The following is a 10,386-nucleotide window of genomic DNA, read 5'->3' on the forward strand; positions in this document are numbered from 1 at the left end:
TTTTTTTTTTTTTTTTTTTTTTTTTTTTTTTTTATTATTTATTTTTCTTGGGACAGAGAGAGACAGAGCATGAACGGGGGAGGGGCAGAGAGAGAGGGAGACACAGAATCGGAAACAGGCTCCAAGCTCTGAGCCATCAGCCCAGAGCCTGACGCGGGGCTCAAACTCACGGACCGCGAGATCGTGACCTGGCTGAAGTCGGACGCTTAACCGACTGCGCCACCCAGGCGCCCCTCCAGCGCTTAGTTCTTGAATCAGGCACTGACTATTTGGAGTGAAAAAGGAAAGTATAGCATTGTCTCTTTCATGGTATTATCTGGAAGCCCTGCCAGACCCGGCCTGCCTACCAGAAGACCAGGAGGATGTCGTAAAGGTAGTTCAAAGCGTCCGGTGGGCCTCCTGCACCACAGCAGGGAGAAGCAGGGCCAGTGCACCATGCTGCTGACTGAGTGCTGGGCTAGGAAGCAGTTCAGAGGCTTTTTTTGTTTTATTAATTTCCTTCCTTTCTATTCTCGTCTACAGTAATTTCTTTTTATCCATAAAAGAACTTAACACAGACTTGAGCCAAATGGTTAAGAAACTTGAACTGCTTAGAGCTGAGCACTATATGAGAAGTGTCAGGCCAAAGTTGAAGAGACCCTTTCCTGAAACCTTTGATCACATTTAGAGGGGTGGTTTATTCATTTTGCCTTAAGAGAATCAATTCTTCACATTGTGTTACTCTGCAAAGATCTTCGTTCTTTTGATAAAAATATTAGGATCTCTCTCTGAAGTGGATGTCACAATTTTTTTGTGTGTGGAAGAAACTAGAGATTTAAAAATTTCTTATGGAGTTTTAAGTTTTCATTCCCGTATAGTTAACATAAAGGGTTATATCAGTTTCAGGTGTACAATATAGTGTTTCAGCACTTTTGTACCACACCCGCTGCTCATCATGAGAAGTGGACTCTTTAAACTCCATCACCTGTTTCACCCCAGATGTCAAAATTTAGGGACAAAATAAAACTCCTTAAATAATTTCATATGAATAGCACTATTGTGATACCGAAGGAAGAAAGCTTATTTATTTTTATTTTTATTTTAGAGGGGAAGATTGTTATCTGAATGTAGGTGTTGAGAACTCAGAGGGAAGAGAGAAAACTCCCTTGGCCTTGCTTGACTTTCTACCACCCATCTTTTCTAGTTATCCACTCGTCTACCCTGCCTTCCCTCTGCTTCTGGTTCACGGTCAACCTGCTTGTTATCACTCCTTGGTTACTTTACCACTACACAATTTTTCTTTCCTTTCTGGAATCTATATATATATATATATATGTATATTTTAACCTCCATCTGTCACCACATTATTGCTCTCTTGATTCAGAATTATAAATCTTACCACTCAGACTACTATGTACATAGTACTTTATTGGAGATCCACATTTCAAGAAAACAGGAAAAAAAAAAGAAGCAAAATGTAGTAAAATGCCCCAAGTAAAACATAAGTTAAAGTGTGAAGAACAAATAATACATTTTTGTGCCAATGTTTGTGATCATCTAAAACCAGATCCCTCATTTGGATCGAATAAATGCTACCAGTTCTAGAATCTCTAAAACGATATGCAAATGTATAGATATAAGTATCTATATATTTATATGTAAACAAATAGGACGTATGTAATAAATAATATGTATATAAAATACACACATACATATAAACATTTTTGTTTGTTTATGGAGAGGATTTCCTTAGGCTCTAAATAGAGTTCACGATATAAAAAAGATTTAAAAGCAGAGGTGCCTGGGTAGCTCAGTCACTTAAACATCCAACTCTTGATTTTGGCTCAGATCACGATCTGTGGTTGGTGAGTTTGAGCCCCGTGCTGTGCTCTGTGCTGACGGTGCAAAGCCTGCTTGGAACTCTTTCTCTCTGCCCTTTCTCTGTGCTCTCACTTCTCTCTCTCTCTCTCAAAATAATAGACATTAAAAAAAGAGATTTAAAAGCAAATGGGTAATTATTCATTCACATTTTATTTCATATATTCTTTCTTTTTCCAGCAAGCATTTAGTGAATGTCTACCACATATGAACCATTCTTTGATGCACTTGGGGTCTCACAGTGGGCATACGAGACAAAAATCCCTTTCCTTAAGAAGCTTATGTTTAGGTAGAGGAGAAAATAAAAATAAGTAAATAAATCAATTTTATAGTACGCTAAATGATGATAGATTTGATAGAGAATAGAAGTGGGGGTGAGGAATGCTGATGGATTTTTAATTAGGAAAGGCATGAAAAGCCTTTTGAAAGATGAAATTTGAGTGAAATCTGAAAAGAAGGGAGTGAGTCTTGAGGCTATCTGAGGCAGAATGTTACAGGCAAAGAACAAAAATGCAAGTGCCTTGGTCCGGGAATGCCTAGTAGGCTTAAGGAAGAGCAAGGAGGTAGTTTGGCTGGAGTGTTTTGGGGGGCTGGAGCACGGGGAGAACAGCTCAGAGGGGCAATGGGGGATTCCATCACATAGTGCCTTAGTGCCACTGCTAATACCTTAACTTCAACTCAGCGAGATAGGAAGCCTTTGGAAGGTTCTGAACACAGGTGTGCTGTAGTTTGACATATTTGGAAAGTAGAGCTCCGGATTTGCTGGTGGACTGGCAGTGAGAGAAGGAGTCAAGGGTGACTCCAGTGTTTGGCCTGAGCCACTGGAAATGTGGAATTGCCATTGGGTGCTTTGCAAAAGGCCATGGCGGGAAGAGGTTTCAATGAGTACTGGAAATTGGGGTGGGTGGGACACTTAGAGAATAATAGGAGCCTCGTTTTGGACGTGTTACATTTGAGATGCCCCGTTCACGTCCAGGTGGAGCTGCAGAAGAGGGGGTGTAGACAAACAAGTCTGAAGTTCAGGGGAGAGATTAGGCTTGCAAAATAAATTTGTGACCCTTAGTGCATAGGGAGAATGGGAGACATGAGATTACCAAGAATGTGGATGTACATATAGAGGCAGCTAAAGGCTGAGATTCTAGAGCTCTCCAATCTTAAGAGATTGGACTAGAATGAGGAATCAGCAATAGAGATTTAGAATAAATGGCCATTTTGGGGATGAGAAAAATGTGTCACAGAAATGACGCGATGAAAGTGTTTAAGAAGGAGGAGCCGATAGTTTTAGATGCTGTTGGTAAGTAAGTTAATGATAGTTACTGGATTTAGCAACATGGAGGTCATTGATGGCCTGAGCAAGAGGAGTTCGGGTTGAACCGTGATGGGCGTGGTTCTATGAGAGAATGGGCAAGGGGACATTGGAGACCAGGTGAGGAGTAGAGCCGTTGCTGGAGCAGGGATGTGGGCTTGAGAAGGCTTTGAAGATGGGAGAGGTAACGGCACATATGATGAGCAAGTAGATAGAGATGTGAAGTTAATGAGTCACAGGGAAGAGTGGAGAATTGCCAGAGTGGGTTTCTTGAGTATGAGGGAGTGGGTGACAGTGCACAAGTGGAAACTGGCCTTTGCTAGGAGCACAGATATTTTATCCAAAAGAACAGGATGTAAGGCAGGGATGTGCTTGTGTTGATATAGGGAGTGGGCAGTAGGAACTTGGGAGAAGTGTTCTTTTGATTGTTTCCATTTCCTCAAAAAAAAAAAAAAATAGAAAACAAGGTCTTCAGCTGCAAAGGAGGGTGGGGGAGGGAAGGAGATTTGGGAAGAGATGGAAGGTTTTGAAATAGTAATTTGGGAAATTGGGAGAAAAAAGGGGTAGGAAAATATGACTAATGGATAGTAGTGAAAGGCACTTAGTGGCACTGGTCATAAATTTGAACTACAACCCCTGATTCTGGTTGTGAATTTTTAGCTACACGCATGGTGGCCTGGGAATAGGCAGAAAGATTGGTTTAAAATAAACATGTATTGACTGTCTCCCTGGCACTTGGCATTGTGTTATGTGCAAGACACACGAGAATGAATAAAATGTCGATTTTCTTAAGAAGCTTTAGAATACGGGGTACGTGGGTGGCTCAGTCGGTTAAGCGTCTGACTTCTGCTCAGGTCACGATCTCACAGTTCGTGAATTTGAGCCCCGCATTGGACTCTGTGCTGACAGCTCGGAGCCTGGAGTCTGCTTCGGATTCTGTGTCTCCCCATCTCTTGGCCCCTCCCCCACTCATGCTCCGTCTCTCTCTCTGTCTCTCAAAAATAAAAAAAAAACACTTAAAAAAATTAAAAAAGAAGCTTAAGAGTAGGTGGCATGACAGATCCATGAACATCTAAGTATAACATGTTAAGTTCTAAGCATTGGAAGGCATGAGAGCATAAATAAAGCTTCTCAGTGCATTTAGGGGTTCAGAGAAGATTTTCTGGAGAACAGGATGCCTGAAGTGAGGATAGATTTATGAGTTATAGTAAAATCCAGTAAAGAAAGATTGGAAACTGTTCCATGTGAAGGCAACTCCAGGAAGTAGAGTTCACCAGAAGAAAGATATGGAAGGTCCTGCCTGTGGCACAACATGCGGAGTGTGGACTGGCATCGTGCGGGGCGGGGGGGGGGGGGTGGGAATGCACATCGACACAGAGCAGAAAATGAGAAGGGCGTGGGGATCAACAGATAGAGCCCAAATCCTTAGGACCTTGGACATGAAGGAGGACCATTCAGAGGACTCGGCATTCTGGGTGGATGTCCTGCACGGCCCGTGGAGGGTGGATTTAAAGTGAGGATTAGGGGCAGGGACACATCAGGTGTGATGAATTGGATTAGGATTATGGTCAGATGGATGATGGAAACAAGAATAGATTTGAGAGGAAATTTTCAGGACTGAGCGACCGTTATTGAACGTGGAGGCTGTTACACCTCATTTTTCTCTCATTCCTTGGCTACAGAACACTCTCTTCACCTGACCCAGGCATTTGAGACGTGTGTGTTACTGGTTACAGAGGAGGCAGGGTAAAACAATACAGATAGATCGTTTGTTCCATTAGTATCATCGAAACACATACTGTTTTGATGGGAGGCTAGTAGTCTTTTCTTTGAACAAAAAGGTAGCCTATATATTTATTCAGTGTGTGTTAACTAAATACATGCACGTGAGTTATTAAAAATGAAGATAATTTAATAAAGATATATTTTGTGCCATCTTGTGTCTTAGGGAACGTACTACATCCCACTTTTACTTAGTGAAGTTTGGGTGGTCAATGAAATGATTATACAGTTGTAAGTTGTAGAAGAAATAATGGTCACTCTGAGATAGAAACATTACTGAGGTGTGGAATAAGGGTCGGTGAGGGAAAATCCATGTGGAAGATCCTGGCTAGGTTCTTCTACTGGCCCTTGGGTAGGAGAACTTAACGTTTTCTTGGCAAATGTATGCAAATGAATGTCCTGTCATATCTCTTAGGCTTCCGGATTAGAATATTAATGTGTAAAAACACTTTGATAATTTTATGGCGAATGTATATGTGTATTTGTAAAAGACCTGAAGAGGGTTTATTGAAATTAAAATACTCTCTATATCTCCCCCCCCCCCCCCTTTTTTTTTTTTTTTTCCTTCCTTCTTGGACAGTGTAAAGAACATGACCTGGCCATGATTAACCAGTTGCTGGACGATCCGAAGTTGACAGCCAGAAAATACAGGGAGTGGAAGTTGATGAACACCCTGCTGATCCAGGATATCTATCAGCAGCAGCGGGCCCCCACGTCTGCCCACGAGGGCACCCCCCAGGGACTTGAGAAACCACCTTCCTCTGCCCATGTTGGAAATTCTATCTGAGAACAAGCCAACATTCTCTCCCCTTTTATCGTACCCCGAGCAGCTCTTCAAGATGTTGTGAGAGCTCTCCTTAAAAGGAAAACTGAAACCAATTCCTCAAGGGGTGGCTACTCCTCTAAAGACGCGACTTAGGTGAGGACCTACTGTGTTGGCAACAGGAGCCCTCCTTCCGGTGGCAGTGCTTACATGGAGACTGGAGAGATTGAGCTCAGTTGAACAAACACCGTGTCCCTCCTAGGAGCTCATGGTTATGCTAGGCTTTAGGTGGGATGTGAGAAATGTGTATTCGTTCTTTGCCCTCAAGAGAACGACAGCGGGACGAAGATTCTAATGGACAAAGATCACGTTCTACCAAGGATAATTATTCATAGAAGTGTTGTGTTTTCCAAAAGAAGAATGTAAGGATGTACATATTCCACTGGGTTGGGTAGTTGAATTCTTCGAATCATTTATGTTTTGAGTGGAGGAATGTGTTTTACGGCAGCAACTGGAACGAGACAGTTGTGGTGTTGTGGAACCAAAATCTCTTGCCTTTGGTCCAGAATGGTGGTGCCTTTTCCGTGAGCTGAGAAATACTTCAGAGCGAGTGGTGTGTGGGAGAGCCCGAGGAGGAGGTGTGCCCTATCTTCCCACTCTCTCAAAGGACAGCTTGATGTTTCCACACTCTACCCAGGTGGGGGGGATCTGATTAAAGTTTCCTTTCCACAGAGCAGCTACAGAAATACGTTTCATTACACTTCGAGACCTCCACTCCCTCCTAGCCTTTCTAAACCACTGTAGGAGATAGAAATAAGTCCAGCAGGGAATGTTTGCTGCGTTCGTCCCTGGGTGTGGTGCCTCTGCACAGTGTCAATTTATGTCCAGTTTCCCCAGGATCAAGATTGACAAGATGATTCTGGTGTCTGAATGGTTTTGATATCCTGACTCCAGAAAACCCAATGAAAACAACAAAAGAGTTAAAATATGATTATTTTATTTTTGTATGTTTATGTCTCACTTCGGGTCCTCTGTGAATAGCTCTCTATAATGTTTGTTATTTAAGTATATTTATAGAAGGTCAAATTACTAGTGTTGTAAAAGATGGTAATTATACATTTTGCTCAATGTATATTCTCTAAGTATATACTTTTTTGCTTGAGAAAGTAGGAATACTGTTGATTCACTGGAGTTATTATGTTGCACTATGCTGTATGAGGAATGCTCAGGATATCTTGTGGGATAAATACGGAAGCATGCGTTAATAATCTTCCATTTTCTGGCTTCTTTCTCTTTCTCTCCCTCTCTTTCTCAACCCAGAGTGCTCAGATTTCTCTATCTGTGGTCAGGCATTCTTTTAACCAGAAAAGGATTTTCATCTTAGGTTATTTCTTGTAGTGAATAAACTTTGTAAGCTTTATGCCATTTATGCCCACAAGCCCTAAACCAAATGAAACACAGCTAATATGGTGTTTTGTCTAAGGTCTAATAGAAATTTTGGGGTCTGTTAAAGAGAACTCGTTTTATTACTAATTACTAATCATGAATATTTCTCATAAGAATAACCACAACCCAGCAAAAACCCAGTTTGGCCTTACCCCTAGCAAATGGTCAGGCTAACACAGTGTGCTTTATAGAGTCAAAGTGTGGCTTGACATTCAAGTGGAAATAACCGTCTTTTTTAATCTGCAAACTAGATGGAAATAGTTGTTGAATATTTCCTCAAGCTTTACTCAGAAGTGTTAATACTTTGTAAACAACAACAATCCTCGTATTAAGAAAGAAAAAAAACAGGAAACAAGTCAGAGTACTAGAAGCTTTTGTAAGATAAAAGATTATGTCAGTCCCTATGGCCCAGTAAACATTTAAGGGGACCTATCCCAAGTGGAGTGTGCTGGGCCAAGGACTCCCCGGAAGAGGGGGGCCTGGCCCCGGTGAATGTTCTGTTGGCCCCAGCTCTGGATGCAGCCATATAGGTCCTCAGATTAGACCCCGAAGCTCCTGCTTTGAGAGGCCAGTGCTTTACTGTCTTTACTCTGGGAATCATCACTGATTATTTCTACAATTAGCAGCTATTAGAAGGTTAATTGTTTAGGATTCACAGTGTAAACAGATTGTTGAGAGAAGGAGACATAATAATGGACATAATAATTAATAATTCCACCTTCTTTCCTTTGGCTTGAAATACTAACCTATAAACTTCAAAACAATTTTTCTAAATTGAGGTGCCCCAGAAGCTTTTGGCCCGGGCTTGTGAATACACCTCAGTGCTTTACTTTGGCTTTGGCTTTTCATGAATACACGCTTAGGTGACCGTGTAGGGTAAATTCCTTAGGAGCACTCCAAATTAAAGGCAAAAGAGGTCCATGAGATTGCTGAATTAAACCTTTCAGTTACTTTTCAAAGTCAGGTTAGTCTAGAAGCTTTGGCTTTGTTAAAGCACATACTGTGCAGAATGTCCCCCAATGAAAGTGAGATCCAACTGCCCCGTCCTGCCCCTCTCTTCTAGACCAGGCTCACCTTCTGGTTAGTGTTTCACCCTCTGAAAACACTTTCACTCTGCATTGCTTTGTGTTAGGAAGTAAGGGGCTGCCTCTGTGAGGTCCCAGCTTCAGCTGTGGCCACTAAGAGGAAGTGGAGGGTAGTGGGAAGTGACAGGAAGAATGGGTGACACTTTCCCTGACACTCAATTTAGGAATAACTCAGCCTTGTTGTTGTTGTTGTTTCAAAGGATATTAGGAAAACTGGATTACTTCAGTTTATTCCTGAGGGTTAGGTCATCTCTGAAATGGATTTTGGGTAGTTTCATGGGGTTCACAGGGTAACTCTTTTGCCCATTCCTGTAGATGTAGGGTCTGAAGGCTGTGTAATGACCCAGAGCCATGCCAGCTCAGGAAGCAGAGAACCTGAGTGTAATCAGGTCCAAACCTGTGGCACCTGCTGTGGATTAGGATCTGGATGGGACTCCTCTTTGGGGTTGTGTGGAGGACCATTTCTCTCTATTGTTAGCCTGTAGACCCAAACTAGTGCCTGATAGGATACCTCCGTGGCTGGAACATTGCAGCATGCGCTGAATCAAATGGTCCCACACTTGAAGGGCATCTATTACTTTTAATAAGTTTTTGTTCCGGCACAATCTCAGCTTGGCATCAAAGACCTAAGAAGAATCATAAGGTATATATTACTGCCAAGACTCCCAGAAGCCTAAGAAAGATTATGTTTGGAGTCAGATTTCAGTGTGAAACCCAAGCCTTATATTTACGTAGCACTTTGTTGTTTGCACGTATGCGTGTTTCAGGCTTCCGTCCCTTTCCCTCCCCAGTGGTCTTGGTGGGATGGCTGTGGATGATCACTCCTCCTTTTTTGACAGGGAGGAAAGAAACTCCTCCCATTTCTCTCATTCTTCTCTCTCCCGGTTCCTTGCGCAGTCACTGTTGGGCCCCAGCCCTGTGACGTGCAGTGTGCATGCGTGGCCGGGGTGGCTTTTGTGAAGTCATCGGTTGGGAGCCTATAGGGGAGGCTCTTTTACTTGAGCACGGTCTCTTCCCCAGGGCTGAGGGGCTGCCCTTCCTGCAGCAACCGACTGCTGGGTTGACCGTGAGTTGCGGTGTGACCCAATCACTGTGCTTCCTTTTCCTTCCTTCTGTAACTTCCATGCTTGTTGGGTGCTGTGAGATCTGTGGATGAAAGAGGTGGTTGAAGAAATGGAGATCATTTGTTTTCCTCTAAAAGCCAGTCGGAGATGGAGTCTGGTGACTCGGGGTTAGGCCCTCAGCCTTCCTCTCCCAGTTTCTTCTCCTGCAGCATTTTGATACAAAGCCATGCAGAAGATGTGGGTAATTTAGGTCCAGAGGATGCCCATCCAAAACAGGCCAGTGTGTTAAAAATAACCAATAACTTTTGGTTCGTTTTAGGGTATATCTCTTCTTCAGTCTATTAGAATATGATATTTGAGAGTCCAATTTATTTTCCTTCTAATTTTTTGTGTACTTACCTCGCGAGAGAAATCGAGTCCTAGAAATGTCAGGTGGCTGCCCTGCTAGGGTTTTGTAATATGTAATGAAAAAGGAAAGCCCCTGAAACTGATTTTTAACAACCCATATGAAGCGGGTTAGGGAGCAGGAATAATTCCAGCCGTCACAGAAAGCTCTTCTCTCTGAACAGGATTTTGACAGCTCTGTGTTCTTCTAGGTTGTGAGACAGGAAGCAATTTCCCTGCTTCCTCTGCACATTTTTACTCTTCCCCATTCTACCATAGACCACAGAAGACATTGAAAATGATTCTCCGTTAAAAACAAAGTTTGTCCGTATCTCTTCCTGTGAGACTTAACTGCACTATATTGATATTTCTTCATGTTGCGTCCAAAGGGGAAGCATGCCCCGTGGACACATTTAGCATCCCATAATAAAAACCAGAATTTTTAGTCACCGTAGACTTTAATGTCCTTGCATGATGGGGATGTGACTGTTAGCGCTGCATGGTGTTTGGGGTAAGATGATAATGTGGAAATGACACCTTCAATGTCATTGTGCTTTCGTTCTCAGTCACCTATCCTCTTTGAACAGAAAAAAAGAGGCACGGCTCATTTCTTCTGCTTTGTTTTTTGAGAGTGACTTGTAAGATACAAATAAAAACAAGAGAAAATATATCTAGTAAAATGACATGGAAAAAATATCG

At 42.4% G+C, this 10,386-nt stretch overlaps 1 protein-coding gene across 5 annotated transcripts in view; it reads left to right on the top strand.

The window, feature by feature from the left end:
- IPCEF1 (interaction protein for cytohesin exchange factors 1) overlaps nt 1-10,110 on the top strand; it is a 185,138-nt gene extending 175,028 nt beyond the window's left edge. For all 5 annotated transcript variants that reach the window (XM_040448829.1, XM_040448832.1, XM_040448830.1 and 2 more), the window contains one exon: nt 5,526-10,110. In XM_040448829.1, the coding sequence (XP_040304763.1) occupies nt 5,526-5,732 (207 nt within the window). In that variant the 3' untranslated portion in view covers nt 5,733-10,110. The remainder of the gene's footprint in view (nt 1-5,525) is intronic.
- The last annotated feature ends 276 nt before the right edge of the window (nt 10,111-10,386 follow it).

The sequence above is a fragment of the Herpailurus yagouaroundi genome, unplaced genomic scaffold (assembly GCF_014898765.1).
Source record: "Herpailurus yagouaroundi ecotype Mexico unplaced genomic scaffold, PumYag 198, whole genome shotgun sequence".
In the NCBI taxonomy this organism is placed as follows: Eukaryota; Metazoa; Chordata; class Mammalia; order Carnivora; family Felidae; genus Herpailurus; species Herpailurus yagouaroundi.